At 44.7% G+C, this 24,113-nt stretch overlaps 1 protein-coding gene across 1 annotated transcript in view; it reads right to left on the minus strand.

The window, feature by feature from the left end:
- The window catches only part of MEI1 (meiotic double-stranded break formation protein 1), a 3,731,473-nt gene that overhangs the window by 1,839,333 nt on the left and 1,868,027 nt on the right, over window positions 1-24,113 (minus strand). Inside the window, exon 15 of the mRNA XM_086963480.1 lies at window positions 6,764-6,875. Within this exon, the coding sequence (XP_086819606.1) occupies window positions 6,764-6,875 (112 nt within the window). The remainder of the gene's footprint in view (window positions 1-6,763; window positions 6,876-24,113) is intronic.

Raw genomic sequence — 24,113 nt, forward strand, 5'->3', positions numbered from 1 at the left:
GTCTCCTTTCTTTCTCTACACTTCGCGATCACGTGATTCACTCAGCCGTACGACTTCTGTTTATGAAGCACGCATCCGCACTTCCGGATTAACCTTGCCGGTTGCGGTCGGCGTTTTGAAACGCTGTGAACTCTGATAATCGTAAGTTTCTTAGACCCTCGAGTACCGCTTTTTTAGTGCGCTTTCACCTCTGCACACGAAAGATAGCAATATCGTATTGTAACCACGATTTATTTTTGAGTTTGAAACATGTTTATTTTACTGCGCTCTCCCGCCTACCTCGACTATTCTCCTAGTTTGTACCCACTTAGATCTCTACGTTATTCCGAGTCACCTTAAAGTAACTGAACCTTTGGCACTTTAAACCGTCTTTTTCACAAACCTTTTTGGTGAAACACTGGGTTAAGGTATCCCTTTAGCTTTTTATAGATTTGTCAAAGTGTCGTCATTATGGTCACAAATATGTTCGTCTTTGTTTCTAGAGGCTCCCCGATGAAGGGCTAGATGCCCGAAATGCATTGGAGCAGGAGTAATAACATGTATTTCAGAGTTGAATATACTTCTTGAAATTGGATTGTCCTTTTGGAATCTCATTAATGGATATGAAATGAATACCATATAACTGAGAAGGAAATAAAACATGGTTGAAAATACTCACCTTTAAGCGAATCATTTGGAGGATTACACTAATTTGAGTGCCTAAGGGATGTCATCAATGTTTCTTTGATAACACTTTTACAGATTGTCTAACTATCGCCCCAGGGTGTTGGGCGACACCTTAGAGCACCTACAAAAACTTTACCTTTTTTTGAAAACTTTATTAATAGCAGTGCACAGGTTTATCATATTTCCTCCTACAAATAGGGTCCACGACCCTACTCCGCCTTGTTTGTTGCAGTACCACATGGCGGTGGTGTTGTCGGTGAACACTTGCACTACACTCCCCCGAACAGAGGGGAGGAATGCTTTCAGTGCTAGACGAATCGCCCGCAGCTCCAACATGTTGATATGGAGCCGGGACTCCGACAGAGACCAGAGGCCTCTGATCTCCGCCTCTCCCATATGGCCTCCCCAGCCCTGGAGGGACGCGTCCGTCACAACTACGAGCTCCGGGTGGGGTAGGGAGAGGGATCTGCCACTGACCCAGTCGCGGTCCGTGAGCCACCACTGCAGTTGTTTCGCAGTGCCCTCCGAGGTCAAGACATGATCGGACAGGTTGCCCTGATGCTGGGCCCACTGAAACTTCAGGTCCCACTGCAGAGCCCGCATCCGCCACCTGGCGTGATGCACCAGAAGGATGCAGGAGGCCATCAGCCCCAGAAGCCGCAGCGTCAACCTGACCGAGACTCGGGATAACGGCTGGAAGATGGGAATCAGAGCCTGAATATCCCGAACCCGCTGTTCGGGTGGGTAAACCCGAAACTGCGCCGAGTCGAGAACCGCTCCGATGAAGAGGAGCTTCTGAGAGGGACACAGGTGTGACTTCGGCACATTGATGGAGAACCCCAGCAAGTGCAGGAGGTCGGCCGTAGTCTGGAGGTGGTTGATGACTACCTGGGGCGAACCCGCCTTTAACAACCAGTCGTCGAGGTAGGGGAAGACTGATACCCCCTGCCTGCGCAGATGAGCTGCGACCACCGCCATCACCTTTGTGAACACCTGTGGGGCGCTGGTAAGGCCGGAAGGGGAGCACGGTAAACTGAAAGTGCTCTTGGCCTACCGTGAATCGCAGGTAACGCCGGTGGGCCGGCAGGACAGGGATGTGGAAATAAGCGTCCTGCAGGTCCAACGCTACCATCCAGTCTCCCGGGTCCAGGGCAGCCAGGACCTGAGCCAAAGTCAGCATCTTGAATTTCTCCTTCCGGAGGAAGCCGTTGACGTTCCGCAGGTCCAAGATAGGGTGTAGTCCCCCTTTGCCTTCTTGGGTACCAGAAAGTAGTGGGAGAAACATCCACACCCTACTTCTGGCCCAGGAACGCGCTCGATGGCCCTCTTGGCCAAGAGGCCCGGGACTTCATCTTGCAGAAGTTGCAAGTGATCCCCCGACACGCGGTGGCATTGCCGTGGCATGGATGGAGGGGATGCCTCGAAGGGGAGGGAGTAGCCCCTTCAGACAATCTGCAGCACCCACCTGTCCGAAGTGACTGTGCGCCAGTGGGAGAGGTGATGGCGAACCCTGCCTCCCACAGGCGTCACATGGGCCTGATAACTCGGACTAGTTAGGTTTTGAGGCAGGTGCTGCTGAGGGAGGTGTGGACTGGCCTCGCCGTGGTCCCCGACCGCCGCCACAGCGGTTTCCACGTCCGCCACTGCGCTGTTGAACATTCTGCGGCGCGTGGCTGGCTGTACGTGGGGGGCGCCCCTTCCGTGGCCACGAAAGGAGCGAAAGGCACCCGACTGCTGGCGTGGGGCCGTGAGGCCCAAGGACTTGGCCGTAGCCCTGGAGTCCTTGAAACATTCCAGCGCATGGTCAGCCTTGTCGCCGAAGAGGCGACGGCCATCAAACGGCATGTCCAGGAGTGTGGCCTGGACATCGTCCGAGAAGTTGGCGTACCTCAACCAGGCGTGGCGTCGAACCGCCACTGTCGTTGCCATCGCCCTGCCCAGTGAGTCCGTTGTATCCAGCCCACACCGGATAGAAAAAAGTGCTGCATCTCGGCCTTCCGCAAGGGCTTGGCCGAGTTTAGCCTGGACCTCCTCCGGGCATTGTGGCAGCACCTCCGCATCCGCAACCGTGTCCCACAGAGTGTGGGTGTAGCGGCCCAAGAGACATGCGGTATTCACAGACCGCAGCCCTAAGCTATCAGACGAGAAAACCTTCTTCCCGAACTGTTCGTATCTCTTGGATTCCCTGTTGGGCGGGGCCGACGGGAATGCGGTCTGGGAGTTTGAGGCCTGGATGACCAGACTCTCGGGGTTGGGGTAGGTGGACAAAAAGCATGGGTCGCCCGGGGCCTGGCGGTAGCGTCTGGCCACGTTCCTATCCACAGGTGGACCTGTGGCGGGCTTGGACCAAGTGCCCACAAGAACGTCACACAAGGCCTCATTGAACGTCAGCAGGGGCTCACTGGAGCTTGACTGCGGTTTGAGGACCTCTGTGAGGAGGTTAGTCCTCACGGCTGCGACGGGGAGCCTAAGGTTTAAGGCCTTAGCTGCCTTCCTCAACACTACACTATATGTAGAGCCAGCCTCCGAAGCCACAGTCGGAGGTGAGCTAAATCCAGTGTCTGGCGAAGTGTCAAGACCACTGGCCTCCCGAAGCTCATATGTCCAGTCCTGTTGAGACTGGCAATCTAGTGCCAGAGGGTCCTCGGACCCCTCCCAATCTTCCTCGTCACCTGTGTCCTGTAAACCAGGTTTAGTAGACAGGGCCTTCTCGTGGAGATAAAAATCCCCAAAGGCCGACGGAATCGGCGCCCAGCGGCGCCCTTCCAGCGCCTGAGTCGGACCGCAGGAAACATTGGGGGCGGCAACCACAGTGGGCGCCGGGGGCGACACCCGTGGGGACGGTGCCGGTGAGGTCGTAAGGTCGACCCGCGACGCCCTGGATCCGGAGCCGGATCCCGCGAGGTCCTGCGGCGCCGAGACCGAAGTCGCCGGCGGCACCGGGGCAGAAGCACCCGACGGCGTCGGGCCGAAGCACCCGACCCGTTAGGACCTCCAGACGGAACCGTTGGGCCTGAAGACGCCATGGGAACCGACTGAGGAGGGAGGGCCCTCATGGCCATGAGGTACCTCTCGACCTCCTCCGGCGTCGCGCCGTGCCCAGGGACCCGAAGGTGTGGGGCAGGCGGCGATGCTAGCGACTCTCGCGGAGCCGCGTGGGTGGTGTCGCCCGAGCCCCCGGCCGCATCGTGCGACCGTCGGGGTGGGTCAGAGGATCGATGACGTTGCTCCGACCTCTCATGCCTCTTACCTGAGGACTTTGAACGTGACGACCGGTGTCCACTCCCGGAGCTTCGATGACTCCGACCTCGCGACCCGTCCCGCGCCCTCCCGTGGGACCGGGACCAGGACCTGGAGGGGGCGGGGAGAACTGCCTCAGCTCGAGTCGCTTGCGGGACCGCTCCCGCCTAGCCTTCGACGTCAGGGCCCGGCAGTCGGAGCAGGTTCGGTCGTCATGGTCGAGGACTAAGCACTTCAGGCACCGGCGATGGGGGTCCGTGACCGACATCAGTCGATCGCACTTCGAGCAGGGCTTGAACCCGGGCATCCCTACCGGCACCGATAGAGTCGAAGACTTGACAAAAAAGAGTGATCAAAAGATCAAAAAGTTCAGTCAAAAATTGACTGGGGTTAGAGCTTCTTCCGGATCTGCGCTAGCTGGCGCGGAAAAAAGAAGAACTGACGTCAGCGCGCATGGGCGGCGTCCAAGTACTCTGACGACGTCCTTCCGGCGCTAACGACGCCGACGACGGACGCGGAGCCGCAGACGACGCCTACCGACGCGCAGGGGTATTGCTACGCAAAAAAATTCCGGATCCAGTCTGACGCCTGGGGATATTCTAAGGTAAGGAATCTATCACTAACGTGTCTCTTTCAGATATTTGCTGTAATATGGAAAGCCATTTGAAGTAAATTAAGTTCCTGGGTTCCCCCTAACTGCGCTTCCTGCCAGAGGAAGAGAAAACACATCTCCGCATTCAAGCCATCGTCTCTGCTCTGGGAGCAGTTTTCACACCTTATCAGGGTTAATCCCTCACTGGGCTACTACTAGAGAGTTTATGCAGATTCGTCCCCAGGAGCATCAGGCAGGAAAAAGGTAACTTTATAAAAGTTACTTTTCTTAATATTTATTAAAAGTCCAATTCCACCATTAAGTTAGTATTTTAATAAAAAAATAAAAAGAGTGTTTTAATCATACTTCTAGATGGTTACAACCCAGAGATAGCAGAATAAATATTTATTCTCACTCCTAATTATTTTCTTTGGGCTAATCAGAGCCTTCTTACAGTGAAAATAGCGTGCTACACACTGTAAGGACATGTTAACTTCAAGGTTTTACATATATTTGATTTAGACGTCTACTGAGGTCAACAAATGCAAAACACATAGGTTTAAATAGTTATTATAATACAGCTTTAAAACAACTTTAAAAACTCTTTAAACTTTGAACAAATTGAACAGACAAATTCATCAGGTGGCGATTTGCAGAACATAATTAAACCTTGTGCCGAAGAGACATTATATCTAAAACAAATGGGCTTTATATACCGACGCCGGGCCTCTACCAGGGTCAAATTTGGACAGATTAACAATACATGAGGTAGATCTTTCACTCCTCTATAGCACAAATCACAGATTCCTGTTGTGTTAACTTTACATTTCAACATGTCCCGCTATTAAATACCATGCACCCTGTCTTGTTGGCTGCAAGGCCTATGTAGGGGTTATTTATTAATGTATTAAAGGAATCATTTGTCCAGTCAAAAATAGTTACTTTGACAGGTCACAGTGCAGGATTTACACTGCAGCACTCAGGCTACACATGGTAGGCCAATAATTATGTTTGCCCTGTTACTGCAGTAAATGGCACAAAAGGTACTGCAATCCACATGTGGAATTTTACTTACATGCCCTGGATACACTTTCTAAACATATACTAGGAACTTTTATGCAAGTTAAATATGAAAATTAGGAGTAAGCCAATTCAACCATGTTTAAAGGGGGAGAAGAGGCAGGGGGTAAAGTGCGCAGAGTTCTAAAGCTAGCAAAGCAGGGAGCCAACATACATTTCCCACAGTAGTTCTTTAACAACAGAGAGGAAAATAATATATATCTTCATATATGTTGAAAAAAGACACATTTAATAAAGTTCTCCAGGATCCTATCCAAATGTGGAGATATTCAAAGATCACAAACTTACCGAAGATCTTGTGTTGGTATTGTCTACTTCTCTGTATTTGGACTCTTCATAGAACTCTTGAACAATGAACCGCTCTGCTATGTGAAGGGTGCCACACGCAAGAGGGCTATTCGGTGTCTTTTAATGTCACTGAAGTTCCACAAAGAAGAAGGTAACACTTAACGTACTTGTAATCCTATTTCATCACCCTCGAAATCTTCATGTATCAGCAAGATCCCAAATATAGGTGGAGATATTCATTTTTCATGGAAGTATGTGAATATCCCATTATGCAGAATGATTAGACCATCTTACACATGCATATCATTCCGAATCACCACACAACCCAGTGACTGATTTCTCTTTGAAAGAAAAACACAGGCACCATGCCCCCAATGAATAAAAGTGTTTTATTGCAACACAAAGTCCTTTCTCATGGGCCCGTGCCCAACGCGCTTCGGAGTTACAGCACTCCTTTCTCACGGGCCCGTGTGAAAGGAGTGCTATAACTCCGAAACGCGTTGGGACTTTGTGTTGCAATAAAACACGTTTATTCATGAGTTCACAGCGCTTGTGTTTTTCTTTCAAAGAGAAATCGGTCACTGGATTGTGTGGAGATAATAAGGGTATCGACCCTGCCATGTTGCCTGTCGTAACAAGAGGCTTGGGCTGAAGCTGATTCTTCTGTGGAATTATTCAGAATCAGTGAGTTTTGAGAGATTTTACAACGTCTCCAGAAGAGTCCAGTTGTAAGACTTGGACTCTTTCTTTAATTTGAGCAAGATGACAGGGTGCCCTGATACAGCAGCTGACAAGAACTTATAGCTTCAGATGACACAAGTCACAGCCAATGTTTCCTCTGTGTGAGGGAAGCACATTTTATAAAAAGGAAAGGTAATAATACATCGAATCACATACCAAGTTTTATGGCAAATTTTTCCTTCATGGTTGGTACAACAGTGAAGAAACTTGTGAGGATAGAAAAGAAGACTTCCATCAACTCTGGGCTTGGAGCCCTTGTGTAGTGTTTCTGCGGGAGAAGACAAAAATACATTGATCCTTTATGTGTTTTGAATTTGTTTCTGAATCAGTATCATACCCATTCTCTGGCTTTAATTGAACTAACCTTTAACTTGCATCCTCATAGCATTTGAGTTTTTTGCCTTAATTTGTCTCCTAAGTACCTATATAGATACATAGGGGGTCACAAGGATGACGGGACCGCCCGCCATAAAGGCGGGGGTCCCGTGGGGGGAATTAGGATGCGCCCGCCTCAGTGGCGGGTTCATCCTGTATTTTTAACATTGCAGCGTGCGGTGCTGAATGCACCGCCCGCTGCAATGTAAAAAATACATGTTGTGCATTTCAAAGCACAACGTGACAGGCACCACGCGGTGCCTGCCACGTTGTCCTTTGAAATGCAGGGGGGTACTATAGGTACCCCCATGCACACGCCCCACCCCCGGAGTCGTTGAGGGCCCGCAACGGGCCCCCAAAGTAGACTCTGTATGCCTTTCCGTGGCAGCATTGCCGCCACAGAAAGGCATTGGAAAATGCCCATGGTAACATGGCTGGCGGTGTCTGATAGACACCGCCACCCTATAAACCCTTTTCCGCCCTGGACGCCTTAAAAGCGGCGGACGGTCTTTCCATCTGCCGTGGACCCCCCAGCCATACTAATATGGCGGGGTGTCATTCCGGCAAGGATGGTGGGCGGATCGCCCCCGCCAGGCCAGCGGTGGCTGCCGCCAGCCTGGCGGGGACGATCCGCCCGCCATCCTAATGGGCCCCATAGACTTTACATCTTCTTTTTAAGGGTCCCCCTTTTCCTTAGTATCACAGGCTCAGTTCAACCACAGCCAAAACGTAACTTTTATAATTAAGATACCACCTTTATAAATTCTTCGCTATTCCCCATGGGATGGAATGACGAGGAAAAAACAAGGACAACATTACTTGCAAAAGAAGTAAATGAATCTTCCTTGCCTGTGAACGTCTAGTCGACAGAGAAATAAACTTACATCCCAGTCACCAAGCTGTGTCTCAGAAAAACAAGAAGCTACTGAAAAAATAATAATCATGCAAAAATGAGTGGCTTAAAATAGAATTGAATGAACTAGGACTTTTTCTTAATTACCTGAAATCCAGCAAACATTAAGTGAAAGTATGCAAAACTGGCAGTTAGCACTATAGTTTTATATTGTAAATATTTGTATTAGATTTTTAGAAAACAAAAACAATATAAACATAGAAAAACCATGTGACTTACAGATCAGATTACATTACCTGTCAATATATTCCACATTACTACAAAAGACGGGGTACAAGATATTTGGTTCAGGAACCCTGTGGCTTTTCCTTAATATATGTACAATATCTAAATCATAACTAAGCAGGCAACGCCATTCAAAATTGCACACAGTAACACTTCTATGCTATCCTAGTCTCCTAGCCATGTTCCACCTCTTTATTTGCACAGTTCCTTGGGCCCCATATTTTTATAACTTTTGGTGACCTCCTTGCGCCTTACAAACCAGTTACTTAGCCCGCATACATCAGTCAATTTTGGATTGCCACATTTACAAAGTTGGGACAGAGCTGCTGGCCCAGTATAATAATATCCTATCTTGCTACCATTTGGCCCAAATTGCAAAAGAGGAGTACATGTTACCTAAAGATCTCTCCCCCCACCCAAGATACCCAGCATCACCAGTTGAGGGGTAAGTTCTACGGGTGTTTCAACCACTAAGGATATTCTTTGTTTTACTTTCTTCCAATATTCCTGTGCCTATAGACAACTCCATATGGGATACACAAACGTACCTGGGTGATTACAACCCTCAGAGAGACATCATTGTCTATCCTCCCCATTTTCAACAATCGAGTCCAGGTTCAGAAGGTCCTAGAAAATATTTTCACTTGTACCATCCCAATAGCCTCAGTCCTAGGGTACCTACAGGTTTTACGCTAATCCTCATCATCTGCCTCCTCCGATCTTGTTCACATTTATCTCTCAGTTTTGTCAGCTGGGGTAGACTGTTCTTAAGTTAAGATTTATACATTTGAAAAACTGCATTTTTATTCAATTCTATCCCTAGGATTCTATATTATAGTGGTATGTATTCTGCTATTTCTTGCAACAATTATGTGTAGGCATGGAGGCTATGCCTCACCTGCATATAGTTATAAATGAGTCAAGGGAGAGCCCATGACTGGTGAGCAATGCACAGCAATAAGGCACTAGGCCTGAAGTTTTAAACAAAACGTTTTACAATTTATTAAACAAATGTATGAATTTCAAAGTAATCAAAAACCTCCAAATTAATCATGAAACATGTTGAAGTTCAGAAAAGCAATGAAATGTATCTATATCTTCTGATTAATTTTTCAGCATTAGGACATGAATGTCAATTAATGATAATCAAAAAACAAGTGTTCATAGCCAGTTTGTGAACAACCCAATGCATTTCGGTTTCATCCCAAACCCTTTATCAAGGGAAAACTCGTATACAAATATCCACATATATAGATGAAACTTCACGAAGTCAGTCAGATAGCGAATCTACAATGAAAACATACAATAGCCTTAGTATCAAAAAAAGGAAAATATCTCTGAGATACATGTATTATAACTGTGGGTTTTGCATGCTCAAAAAACGACATATATACCAAAGTGGGTGTGTACTAGAGAAGGTGTGGTAGGGAGATAGAAAAGGAGAGTGAAACCATATGTTAAGTGTTAAGATCCAATCACCAAGAGGGGAAAGGAAAATAAACTTTGAGAGATACTCCATTACCAACTATCAAAAACGCAAAGAACCACTGTAATCAAGAGACAACCCTCACCAAGTGGTATATCTAAACAAACAATAACGTGTACCTCCAGTTTTCAGGTAAAACCAGAAGATTCTCTCAATGATCCAATCTAATACCGTCATACCTATAGAGGTAAAAGAAGTTATATCCTGTGCCTGTATATTAGCCCAGGGGTGAAGTATTCACGTTCACACAAATACTCACTAGCATCGTGACGTGCCGAAATCAACATGAAGTTGAAAGCGCTGTCAGCCCCAAGATTCACTAAAGAAGAATATGGTAAAGTGCCAATGAAATCCTTTGTATATAAGTTAAATCACTATTTAAACGCCCTTGTGACACGGCATCTTACCTGCCGAAAGTAATCCTAATGCTCCCTTCGTATTGCTAGTGGGTGTCTAGAAGTCAAAATAAAACTCATTAAAAGAGTCCTCCTAGCGGACGAGTGATTACTAAGCATCGGGTATTTAAAACGGATCTTTCCCTACCTTCCAGGTTCCATAAAGTGCTCCAGACCAAACTTCTTCCCGTAAGCTATTTCCTTCTGCTCGCCGGTAGTAGTAATTAGTAAAAAAACCAGGAGGGATGCGATACCGCCCTCCCAGCGGTTATGGACATTAAAAAGGGACCAAAGGAGAAGCGACCTTATCCAAAATGGCGCTCATAGGCAGTAACATAGAACCAAAGAAACGAAGCTCAAAGAAGATAAATAAAGAAAGATAAATACAGAAGATAAATAAAGAGGAATGAGAGAGACCAAGTGTAATTAAGGTATATAAATATAAGTGGAGATATAGTGTGGTATATTATCGATTTAGGAGCCTACAAAATTGCCCCTCACATTCTGAGTTCACACAAGGTTGAAACCATTATCAAAATGCACTTATAGAAAGCACAAGAGTTCATAATGGTCATTTAGACCCCCTGGGATCACGGTCCCTAATTTTTTTATCCATTGTGTTTCTTTTTGTGAAAGTGTAGTGTTGGTGTCCATGCCTGCATGTGGTGTTATACATTCTAAGATTGTGTACCTAAGTTGCGGAATGGTATGACCAGCATTGATCCAATGTGCCGAAAGTGCGGAATTCATGTTTTTGTTGCGTATTCGGCTTTTATGCTCCACTATCCGTGTTTTTATTTTTCTGCTTGTTCTGCCCACGTAAATTAGTCCACAAGGACACTTTATGGCGTATATCACGTTTTCAGTTGTACAATCAGATGTGTGTTTTAGGGGAATTGCTTTTCCCGTTTGAGGATGATGGAACTCCTTCCCTATGATTACGTTACCACACTGCCCACAGTTGTAACACTTCCTCATTCCTTTGAAAGTTTTCACCATTCCAGTTCTAGGTGCTTTTAACAATTCACGGAGGTTCTGAGCTCGAGTGTGTGCAAACAGAGGTATTCCTGTTATAACTCCATTGAAATCAGGTTCATTTAGGATCAGTTCCCATCTTTTTCGAATGATGGCTTTGATTTTGGGGGCTTGATTCGAGTATTTTAGGACAAACACCTCCTTCTTTTCTCTTGGTTTTGTTTGCTTCTGTAATAGATCTTCTCTTTTCTTATGCAATACTATCCTTCTCGCTTCAATGAGAGTGGAGTCAGGGTAACCTCTCGATTCGTATCTTGATATTTGGTCATCCATCAATTGTTCACAAGTTTCCTCCCCCGATGTTATTCTTTTTATTCTCATTAGTTGTGATACAGGTAAGTGTTTTCTTAGAAAGAAGGGAAGGGCACTTGTTAAATGAAGAGCACTGTTAACATCAGTGGGTTTTTTGTAAACTTTAGTTTCCAATCCAGTTTGGGTTTTCAAAATTTCAATGTCCAAAAAGTGTATTGTGTTGTCATTTATCTCATATGTAAATTGTATCCGACTGTTAAAGGAGTTCAATTCCTTGAGACATTTATCCAATGTCTTACGTGGGCCTTTCCAGATTACCAAAATGTCATCGATATATCGGATGAACATAATGGCATTTTCTTGCCAATCAGGATGATGGAGAATGTGCTTTTCTTCGAAGTCCGCCATAAAAGTATTAGCATAGGCAGGTGCCCCTGGAAATCCCATAGAGGTACCTGTTCTTTGTGCGTAAAACCGGTCCTGCCAACAGAAATAGCTGTGAAAAAGAGCGAAATGTAAAAGTTCCAACAGGAACACACTCTTGTCATGTGGTATGTCTGAATTGAGAAGTCTCCATTCCATGGCCTCAAGTCCCTCTTCTTGGACTATAGAGGTGTATAGCGCAACCACGTCAATGGTACAGAGTAGTACATCTTGGGTGAAGATTTCTTTGATAGAATTGAGTTTTTGCAAACAATCAGTTGTATCTTTCACATAAGTTCTCCAAGTCTGAACAAGTGGTTGTAAGTGAAAATCCATTTATAGATCCACACCCTGCCACAATAGGGCGGAAGGGGGGATTATTTTTGTCTTTATGTACCTTGGGTAACATATAAATCGATGGTGTTTTGGGGTATTGGTTATACAGATACTGTTTCTCCTTTTCAGTAATCACTCCCATTGTTACTCCTTTCTCCAAGATTGAAAACAAAAGTTGTTGTAGTTCTTTTATAGGATCTTGTGGTAATTCAAAGTATGTGTCTTCGTGAGAAACGTGCAAGTTCACACTTGTCTCATAAAAGTCGGTGTCAAGAACCACCAGGGCTCCTCCCTTGTCCGCTGGTTGAAAAGTTATTGAACGATCTTGTCGCATATTGTTAAGAACCCTTCTGTCTTGGGATGTGAGGTTAGAGTAAGAAGATGTTAAATATTTTATTTGTTCAAGGTCTTTCTTCACCAGGGTTTCAAAATTATCCAAAGTTTTGTGGGATATAGGTGAGACAAATTTGCTTTTTGGTTTAAACTGAGTTCCAGATGTTTGGGTGTCCAATATTGGTCCGCTCGAAAAAAACCATCTCAATCACAACTTCCTCATGAACTTAAATAGGGACACTTCCGTCTCCAAAGCATTAGAGGTGTATGATGGTACAAACGACAATCCTTTGTTAAGTATCCTCAGTTCCTTCTGACTAAACTTTTTTCGTGAAATATTGATTACCAAGGATTTATCCGTATTTATTTCTTCAGGTCTCGTTTTGGTCTGCCCGTCTCCACTGGTGTAACTTTTTTTATTTTTTCCCCTGCGGGTCCTTCCTTTCCAGAGATCATCTTGTCAGGGGGTATTTTGTCCGCCTGGCCTGCCTCTAAAAAAGGCTGTCCTGTTGCAGAGGTAGTTGGTGTTTCCTCCCTAGTTTTTCTTAAGGTCTGCGATACTGACGCCGCACTTGGTCTTTGCATGTTTAGATCTTGGTCCGTGACCACACTTTCTTCTGATGAGGACGTGCCAGATTTTTTGAAGGCTTTTCTTTGGGCATAGTTATCCGCCCAAGTATAAACTTCGTCGAGTTTATAGTCAATAGTATCCCGTTTAAATTTACGGGTCTTGCGCTCGTGCACTTCACGAGCATGTATATCCAAGTTCCTGTTAATGTCTTCCAAAGTCTTAGTCCAATCCACTACCTCCATTTTACTGGAGAGATCATCTTTTAGTTTGTTGATGTCTTGTGTGAGTTCCTTTAGAGCATTAGAAATTTCTTCCACCAGTAGTAAAATCAAATCCAAAGAGCACTTGTTCAGAATGGCAAACCAGCGTGACATGAAGGCCTTGTCGAATTAGAATAACATGGGTCTTAGGGCAATTCGCAATCCTCGGGGTATCCTCCTGACCTTATGATACTCTATGAGTGTAGTAGCGTGTAGCCGCTGATTTATTTCCTTTTTCGTGAGATATTCCAATTGTCTCAATTGGTTTGTGGTAGATCCGGTGGCTGAGCTGAACTCGCGTACCTCTTTAACCAAAGCATATATGGTATCTGCTTCTTCGCTTGAATAGGCTTTTGTTTCTGCTTGATTGGTGGTGAGATTTGATATATCCTGCCACATTATTATGGGTGCTAGAGCCACAAAGTGGTACCTCAGGTTAAGAATATGTAAATGTGGGTGGATCTGCACTCCTGTATTATCTTAATGTTTGTGAATGACTTAAAGTAGTGTAATCACTCTTAGCGTGCAGAGCTGTAGGGAGAGAGTACCTGTCCCTCGGGGAAAATAATTATAAATGAGTCAAGGGAGAGCCCATGACTGGTGAGCAATGCACAGCACCTGCATATAGCGCAAGTACTGATTCCCCACTTGTTGTAACAGTTGCTGTAATTTGGGGAAAGGCACCATCCAGTTTTCGTTCCATATGCCTCTCATTTTTGATATGCCTAGTAACTCCCATTTAAAGTAATTGTCTACAACTAGCAAGTTTTCAGAATATCAGCCCCCCACAGAGGGGTCTCTAGTGTCACTTTACCTTTCCACCCCAGTTTCTGTCTCGCCCTTCTCCATATCTTAATCACTTTAGCAGTCAGTATAGGGAGCACTGCAATCTGAACCCCGCCATATAGTTGACTTACATATCCTTTTGGGTCTATCGCCAATCTATCCACTGGGAGAGATGGGTCCTGTTAAATGGCAAAGATTCATTCATTGACCTCCAGACATTGGGTTGCCCAATAATATACTTGCAAATTCGAGATGGTAATGCCCACATCAAAGGGCGTTTTAGTCAGTGTCGACAGGGATATGCTTGGAGTACTCAAATCCCACAATAACAATTGAGTCACCTCATCAACCTGCAGAAAAAAACCTTTCAGGGACCTCATAGAGGACCGCCCTGCCCAACAGGATTAGGGGCAGCCCACCCCAGTATCCCACCTCCTTCTTACAATCTTTCAGTATTCTGCCCAAATTCTGAGAATGAAATAGCACCTGATCCGTGGTCACACCAAAATATGAAAACCCCATAGGGTTCCTGTTAGAGAGCAATCCCATCCAGCTTTCTGTTGCCAGTATCTCAGTGGATATGCTATTGAACTACGCAAAATAATATAGACCCCTGTATGTAAGTAAAATACATCCTAGATCTCTAGGATCCTCAGGTTTGACTGTTCCAGGTCTGCCTATTCAAGAAGAATATCTTCTGCGTATAGAGCGAAACAACATCTTCCCTATTCAGGTCCCACCACAAGCCATGGATTGAGGCATCTCTCCATATCCAAGTCTCCAGTGGCTCCACAGCCAAGGCAAATAGCATGGGGCACTGCTGACATCCTTGCTGCTTCCCCCTGCTCAGCCTGAATTCAGCAGAAATAGTACTATTAACCTTGGCAGTTGGTTTATTATATAGCAGTTTCATCCATGCCATAATTGAGGGATCCGTGAGAGCTACTACTAACTTGTTGCACAATGTCTCTCCTAGCTTCTTTTCTTTTCTTTTTCTTTTTTTAGTGACTGATTTTTGTATGAGCAATTGGAAATAGATAACAGAAATATTTCTTGGACTTAGCTCAGGAGCTTATAGAATATATTTGATGTTTATTTTCCAGCCTTGAAAAAGTCTGAATACTTATTTTGTACAGACAAAACATGTGGCTTCGATCAATTGCTGGGAATTTGCTGTATACAAATAAAGGAGATCGATTTTCATCTGTAGTGGAGAATCCTTGAGAACCTATTCATTACCTGGATGCGTCATATTCATCTAACAACCATATAATTGTATTAGCATTGTCGTAAAATCTACCTATATCAAAGGTTATGTTTGAATGGAACTAAATGTGACCTAATGAAGGAGTGCTATAACTATTATTTTTCAATTGTCCATGTGCATGTTTTTGTGACTTGCCAGCAGCGTTGTTGGGTAGTTGGTGCTACTAGTTAATTTAGCACCCCATTTTTTACTGTTATAATAACATTTACGCTATTACCAGTTAACTATTAGACTTGCTCTGTACCTTGAGGTGCAGCTTAACACTTTTGGGATTGCTACTTCCCATTGCATGCATCTTTACCCAATTTTTTATATTAAACGGTTCACCAAACATTCAACAGAAATGTTTCTATATTCAGGAGCCTATTGGCCTGTAAGAGGGACGCTGATCTGGCAGCTTCCCCTTCTTGTGAAGAAGAACAATATGTGGTCCCCCAGGAGAACCCCAGCGGCCTTACAAAACTTAACCCTAGAAGTCCTACAATCCATCTCTTGACACATTAAAAGAATTCAGTATGCAAGCCACTAGGACTAAGGGTTTTCCTACTCCTAAGCTATTAGCTCTATCTTCTGAGCGTGAAATGCATCCTTGCATTCATTTTGGACACAAGAACCCATTTTGCACAAAAAATAGTTAAAAAAACATACATTCAGCAAACAACAGCCACTCGCATTCTGGTCCTTTGCGTTGTTCTAGTGCTCCCAGGATAACATTTTATCCAAATTAATTTCATACCAATTGTAACGCAAAATTCCTAAAAGTAAGTGACATTACATGGGAGCAATGGACATTTCGCCCAGGCCTACAATAAACATGATATTAAAAGGTTTTAGGACTAGTTTGCAATCTTGTTTTATGGAGAATGCCTTAAACAACCTGGGTAGCATTAATAAATGAGTAAACACTAAATATACTCATACAGGTGCAAAAACCTTCTGACTTAGAGGGTTATCTAGAAAAATCGCCAGACCTGTCTCTCCTAAAAAATACAGGCTTTTCTAACAACTACACCCCAGTCTTCAAATCTCTGTTTACCCTGCAAAATATCCTGGAATCGGTTCTCATTCATCTAGGGAATATACTGGAAAACTCTGACCAAACCCTTGATACTTAACTAGGAATATTAAAATTTCTAGTAGAGGGAAAAAAGAAGAAAGAGCAAGTGAGATCAACAAAAATAACAGGAGTCTGTGGTAAATGTAAAGAGGAAAACTCTTATAATCCAAAAGCTGACTTAGCAGAAATGCTTCTCCCTTTAAAAAAAGAAATTGCAACTCAAACCGGAAGGAAACCTCTTATGAAACCTCAGGTTAATCAGGATAATAACCAGATTTATTCCCTCAGAAGCCTCTTTAAGGAGGAAACCATATCAATGTCACATTATCAGCCTAAAGCGTACTACCCACTTTTCACAAAAAGCAAACTTAAATCCACTGTGAATAGCCCTGAAACACCTCACTGCAAAACAACTGCTGAGATTGAGCTGCCCAGCGATGAAACACAGGGCCAAGAAAGTTATAAAGGCAAAAGAAAACAAAAGAGGACCAAACTGAAAGGGAGAAAGGCGCAAAGAAGAATAGTGAAAAAGAAAGCACGTAAAATGAGATATCAGAATGATCCCCTTTTATCAACTGGATTATCAGATAAAGAGGAAAGAGCAGATCCCACCCAGATCTCGAAAATAAAGGAGCAGAAATCACCAGCATCAACCCAAATTGTTAACGTTAACCAACTGAGCAAACTAAATCCAAAGGCAAAAATTTCTCTCTAGGAGGGCATGGCCCTTCAAGCCCGGCACTAAGAGAGATCCCAAAAAGAACTGTCTCTACCCAGAAAAAGCATCCACAGGCAGAGATAATCAGGCCTAATTTTCTGGAAATTACAGAATTATTTCCGGTAGACGAAGCTCCACTCAATCGTGATCGAATTATTAGTCTGCTTCAAAAGATCCAACCATTACAATCGCTAGCGCGAAACGAAATAAAATTAGTTACATTCCGGTAAAAACCAAAAACAACGACAGCAATTGTAGAATTTTGGTCTCCAGTAATACCAGGAATTATACTGAAGGAGAGTGAGACCCTCCATAAATATAGTTACGATCTGACCCCAGTACTACAGCACGAAGTTCACAAAAAACCCACAACAGAAGAATCTCTTAAAATGCAGCGATCCAAGCAAATCTCTAACACCATGACCAAGCCCCCAGACCATACTGCAGAAAATATATTTGTCTCCATAAAGAATGGTGAAAGAGAAGTCTGGAGTAAAAATACCCCCAGCGAGGAAACAACAAAGGGGGAATACTCATGGACCTTGATCTCGGAGACCCTGAACCATAATAAACAAACCAAGGACAATAAATTTCTCGCTTAGCACAGGCTTGACGATCATCTCTTGGAACATAGCGGGAAAAACTAAAGAAAAAATGGCTGAAATAACAAAAAACTGCCCAGCTATAGTGGCCCTCCAAGAAACGTGGTCGACACAAAACTTCTACCAAGAGAAATATTTCACATATGATACCATTGCAGAGCAGGTTGAACGGGGACATGCGAAAGGAGGGATAGCGATTTTATTAAATGAAGATTACAAATGGGCCCAAGAAATAATACCAACTAGTTCAAATAACCACCAATGTATCAAGATTAAGTATGGGCGAATTTTGCGAATTCGCGCTTCGCGAATTTGCGTATTCAAGAATTCGCAATCCGCAAAATCCGCAAACTTTCACGAATGTTTTCTTTTTTTTGTGTTTGTAAGGGTTTCTGCCAGTTCGCGAGGGTTTTTTACCAGTTCGCAAACGCGAACTTACTTGTCGAGTCGCAACCATGTTGTTTTTTCTTCTGGTTTATCACAGCACCCTCTGTTTCACCACTGCCACCCTCTGTCTCACCCATTCCACCCTCTGGTACATAACTGCCACCCTCTGGTTCATCACTGTAGATTATGAGGGGAAAAGCACACCTTCCCTGCCTCAACTGACATGAATGAATTAGGGGTTGATTAATGTGTCACTGAATTTGAACTTCCAGTCTGGCACCTGCTTCCTTATCTGTAATTGCTTTCTGTTGCAGTGTAATTTTTTTTTCTAACAGGACCTTTGTGACCTTGTAGCTATTCTCTGAGCCTGCTGTGAGGGTCAGAGCAGGGTCATAGAATAGTTGCAAGTAGGCAACTGAACTCTGGAGGGGCCCCTGTGGAAGCACTACAGGGAATGGTTACTAATGATGAGTTTGAACTTTTGCACCTGCTGAGTGCTTTCAGTTTTGCAAAAATCGTTTTTCTGCAATTTCGCGGGATTTGCGGGGCGCGAATTTGCACGACATCGAATTCGGAAGCCGTGAATTCGTGCGAATATGCGATTTGTTTTTTGCGGCATGTTAGTTCACGTGGTTCTTTGCGTTTTTGCAAGCCGCTGGTAGCGGAACGAGGCGAAGTTACCCTAGCGGTCGTATATGGGCGCGGCCATCTTGTTTGGGTGACATATTTCCGTTTCCGGGCGCTATGTGTAATCTCGCAAAGTGTGCGGCTCACTAGTACAAGTTCGCGTGTGATCGCGGGGAAATCTCGCGCGAACTTACCCACGCGGTCGTGAACGGCCGCGGCCATCTTGTTTTTCATTCATTGCTATGGTTCTGGGCATGCTTTCTGTATCCTCTCTGAATCTATGCCATCCTTTGCTTGTTTGAAGTTTTTTTAAATCTATTTTACTGATTATCTATCCCTCTAATATTCTAACTCTATATTTTTGTGTTTTCTGCTACTTTTAGTTAATTTTAAACTACTTTTTAAACTCTTTTCTTTTCTTCTTCCCTATTCTATTTCTTATTTCTTATTTACCTTCCTTTCTGCCCAGACCATGGTAAAGGGAGCCAGGAAGCAGCCCGAGAAGGGGAAGGGTCCCGCACCCCATGCCCGGCTCCAGTGCGGGCGTTTGAGGGGGGAGCTAGTGATGCCACGGGAGATCTTCAGCGCAGAGGAGGTGGCCGCACTAGTCTTCTATGTACAGCGCCGCCTCCCCAGGACCATCATGGCAGGCTGCAAGATCGCAAGCGGCTCCGGGCTCCGGGAGCGCCGGAAGCGGTGGGAGAAGATGTGCTGGTCCATGTATTGTCATTCTCGGGTCCAGCGCACCTACAACCAGGTCACCCACCGTTAGACGGGTCTCCTGGACCGGGAACGCGACTTGCTCGACCTGTTCGGCATCGAGATCCCCGGGCTTGGGCTTGGTGAGTAGTAGTAGCTATTTCATGACTACTCTGTTTTCTCCTGCTCTGTGTGTTATTATATTGCAAATTTTTGTTTTTTACCAAGAGGAATAATACCGCTGATTACATTGTAGGTAAATTATATTTCAAAATCTTCTGTGCATTTCAGGTGCACTGCTCTCCTTCTCAGTAGCGTTGCTACTATGCTTATTTGTTTTCGATTTTGTGTTCATTTCATTGGCCTGAGAAATTATGTATGAGTGTAGTTTACTGAACTGCGTAATGCTAGACACTAAGGGGCAGATTTGCAATTACTGGCGCATCCCTGCAAAGTAGCAGGGATGCGCCAGTAATTGTGCGCCACGCCACCACCACCCATGGTGCGCCGTATTTACAATGCGGCGCACCATGGGCCCAAAACGTCACCGAAGCGTTACGCATCTGTGCCGTAAAGGCAGCGCATTGCTGGAGTTGCGTTGCAACGATGGCGCAGCTCCAGCAATGCTCTGGGGTGCCCTATCTCCCCAATGCTGCGTCAAGCCGTACGTCTGCTTCAGGCAGGCGCAGGGTTTGAGTGACGCATCATTGTCCTAAAAGTGACTGATTGAAATCTTGTAGATTTCCCTCAGCCACTTTTAGGATGCGTTCCTGAGCAGGAACGCCCACCCTTGCACCGGAACGCCCCCTGATGGCGCAGGGCTTTACAACGTGATGCATCTCCCATATGCGTCACGTTGTTAATATACGCCGCACCATGGCGCCTCTTTTGTTCTGCCGCTGCGTCACAAAAGTCACGCAACAACGGAGCAAAAGAGCCGCAAGGGGCATGTAAATCTCCCCCTACAGACTCAAGTCCAGTCCTTCCTTTGTACACCTGGCAATAAGAAGAAATAGTGGTGGTGGATTGATAGTTTGAGTATTTTAATGACTGGTTAATGTAGTAGGAAACTTTTTAGTGTTGTTACTGATCTGCAATCACGATGGAGTTTATCTGTCACTTCGCGTGCTGCGGACTGCTGCCTGCCAGTCCTAGGCGAACTTTTTTAGTAGTTTGTTTAGTGAGTTACATAACTTTCCAAGTCGACGGTCCACAAATCAAGCAATACTAATATCGTAGTAGACCACATAAGATAGGTCAATATATCCCGTGGAATAGTTGTCTATTTGCTATTTCGCCAAAATATTTTGTTATTGTTCTTTTGAAATGTTTCATTTGGTTGACAACAATCATTCATGTTTTCGGGTCTTTCTTTCTTTCATGTTGTACATCAGCTCCCCCCAGGGGCAAGAGGACAGAGGAGGAGGGGGTATCAGCTGCTGCTGCTCTACAAGGCCAGGATCGGTCAGGCGAGGGCTCCTTTGCTGGCCCCGGTAAGTTTAATTTTAATATAGAGTACCTATTTTTTCCTAGCGTTCCTTATTCGATTTTTTCTAAATCGTCTTTGATCTTCTTGTAGACTGTATCTAAATTCTTATCCTGCCTCTACTAGGACTCCCTGCGGTATTACTAGATTATTCCTATTAGTCTGTCTGTGTAGCTAACTAAGATTGCACATTTGGCAAAAGGTGTCAAACAAAACTCCCATTCTAGTCAGCAATAGCTCTATGCACTGAGTGCAGTCCTCTGGGATTGTCCATAATGTCTTTTCAAGTCTTCTAAATGTTTATGCTTTGACAATTCCCAACAATAAAATGTGAATGACCACCAAGAAAGAATAAGATACTACTTTACTTTTGGTTTGGATAGGAGGACAATCTATACTACTACTGTTGCAGGGACAAATCTGCACAAACAGAACTATGGACACCAAATAGTGCATTGTTTATCAATTGTAATAGGCACAGGTAGACTTTCCACATACCTCAGTGATATCAGACTTTGAAGAAGCCCCAATCTCCTTACTGACTAGATAGTGTGGCAGAGTCATTTAGCTCCCGAATTCATCGATGATTGATCCCCAATGATGATTATCCAACGCAGGACAAGAGTACGGAGTCAGAGTCCAGAAGTGTCAGAGGCACGGACTCATGCTTGCAAATTGCAAAACCTTTTGCTCAGTCACTCTTGACCAAAAACCACAGAGTCTATTTAAGTTGTAAAGCTTTATTAAAAGTAAAAACATTTATTAAAATCAAGCTTGTCATAAAACATAAACGGTTGATTAGAAATGGAAAAGTGCTTAGTGATTTATTTCACACATTTATTGTGGGCGAGCCGAGCCCTCACCTAGTTTGAACTTTAATTTTTCTTTTTGGTGCTGAATCGTTGGTCACTCCGTCCTAGTGATGATGATCTGATCTTGCTCTTGTTCTTAGAAGTGAAGCTTCTGTCTGTTATGAGAAAAATATTGCATGTTAAAAAGCAAGCATTCATCAGTTGTGCCAAAACGTGCAGCAAGACAACACCCGTCCCTGGAAAAAGGGACATTTTTACTTTAGAGTAGACAGTCACAAATTATTAGATTGGTTTCTGTATTCACATTTCTTCATTCCTAGACAAAATACTAGTGAGTGGTGTATGTCTATAACATCTAACATTCTTAAATGTACTTTGTAGCTGGAACATCTGGTGCTGGGCCCAGTGCGGAGGTGGAGGAGGACACTTCTGGAGAGGAGGTGGTGCAAGTGCCTGAGGAAACTGCTGTGAGGGTTGCCACGGTAGTGGCGGGCCGTGGTAAGCTCTTATATTCCTTACTTATTGAGATTGCAGACTGCAGAGTGTGCTCTCTGCACGAGTGTAGTATATATATGTTGTACAGTTAAGTTACTATACTGTTAAGAAGACTTCCAAATTTAGAACAAAGCTTTTATCAACCAGGTAGTAGCCTCCTCTAAATTTACTTCAACTCAGCGGTGACTTTTTTTTCGAGAATCCAAATCAGATCTGAGATGAACTTGATGGATGGGATGAATGAAAAGCGAAAGAAGGGTGTAAGTAAGTGTGGAAGGACAAGCAAGTTAAAAGTAATGATGACTGATAAAGAAGAATGATACGTGTTTGATTGGTGCCCGAGGTGGCTGGGAAGGAATATGATGCATAGCTGGGTGAAGGATGAAGCAAGGATGGGTGGAAGGAGAACAGCCTGGGTGGGTGAAACAGAAACGGTATGTGTGCGCAATATATCCTTTGGTTGAAATTCAAATGCAAGTCAAGCACGGATGTATGGCTTGCAGTTTCCCAAATAAAATGAAAAGGTTGTTTTCCCGTGAGAAAACGTAAGGTTTGTCCAGATGAGAGACATGAAGAAGAATGATTGACATATAGTTTGAATAGTTGGATGCCTGGATCATGGTACTATCTGACTCTTAGATAGCATATGTGTATCTAGAGAGAGTAGACGGTCACTGGATGAACTAAGTGTTACTTTGAAGAGCATGTAACACCGCACCCGCACGTTCGTCCCAGTGTAGGAAAGGCAAGGAAAAGAAGTTATAATTTTGTCCGAATACTACCATGAATAGTAGCAGTAGTTTGTATTGCAAGCACAGCATATATCCGGCTATTACGATGGCCACTCACTACCTCTGATAATAAGTTTAGTAGAACTTGGTCATTCATGTGTGGATGTATCACTGTTCACTCAATAAAAAGCAAAGCACCTAAAGTCATCCCATAAGTAAGCAAATACATACCATGTGCTGTGATAGATAATCAGATTATTTATCTTCTTAATTTTCCTTTTCTAGTATTCATTGGCACTGTAGGGTGAAAGTTAAATTAATTAAGCAGTAGCCCTTGTAACAGAGTATTCTCAGTGCCATCTGTAATAGAAAAGTAAGAGCATCACCACCTGCATGTACTGGACTGGTACAGTAACGCAAGTCTGTCTCACTCATCATGGCGGGCGTCTGTTTTTCTCGGGTGCAAGTTGACTGCGCTGGCATTATTCCGGCTTGCAGAAGTTAACGTACCAATTTTGCTAAACAAGAGAGAAGAAGAGGAATAAGACTGGTGTACTGTCACAGTCGACTCTAATGGAGTGAGTCCATAGTGCTCGTAGAATTGATTCCTTAAACTCCACTAATGTTAGAGCAAGGATGAAGAAGTGGGAGGTTAGATAGATACTGGCCACAATAGTTATGTACTGCGCTTGCAAGTTGCTGGTTCTACTGTGACACAACTTTCTGCTGAATCATTTTGTGTTAATCTTAAAGAGCATTGGTTACAGACTATGTCTTTCTTTCTTCATATAGATGCTCCTTCCAAACCAACACGGAAGGAGTTGGCTAAAAGGGCCCGGCAACGGAGGCTGGAGGCGACTGTCGCCGAATATCGGCGGCTGGTGGCCCAGGAGGAGGAGGACACGCAGAGTACGTCGACAACATCCACGGCGACACCTGCATCCTCCTCCGCGCTCCCTGGGTCAGCCAGTCAACGCAGCAGGTCTCCAGCGGAACGGAGCCGGGGTACCGCAGCCACCCGCCACCGCCGAGCAGCAAAAATATCAGCTGCCCCCCACAGCAGTACCAAGAAAAGGTTTCAGCCTCTTTCACTAAGGGTGTCCTACCTCGAGCAGGAGCTGCTCAACACCAAAACCCTGCTCGAGACCCTCCGCAAGGAGCATGCCAACCTGGCCCGAAAAGTCAACAGCAGCCAGCAGTAGGAGGAGACTGTCCCTTGCCCCTTTTTTAAAGAC

This window comes from Lissotriton vulgaris, chromosome 1_1 (genome assembly GCF_964263255.1).
Source record: "Lissotriton vulgaris chromosome 1_1, aLisVul1.2, whole genome shotgun sequence".
Lineage (NCBI taxonomy): Eukaryota > Metazoa > Chordata > Amphibia > Caudata > Salamandridae > Lissotriton > Lissotriton vulgaris.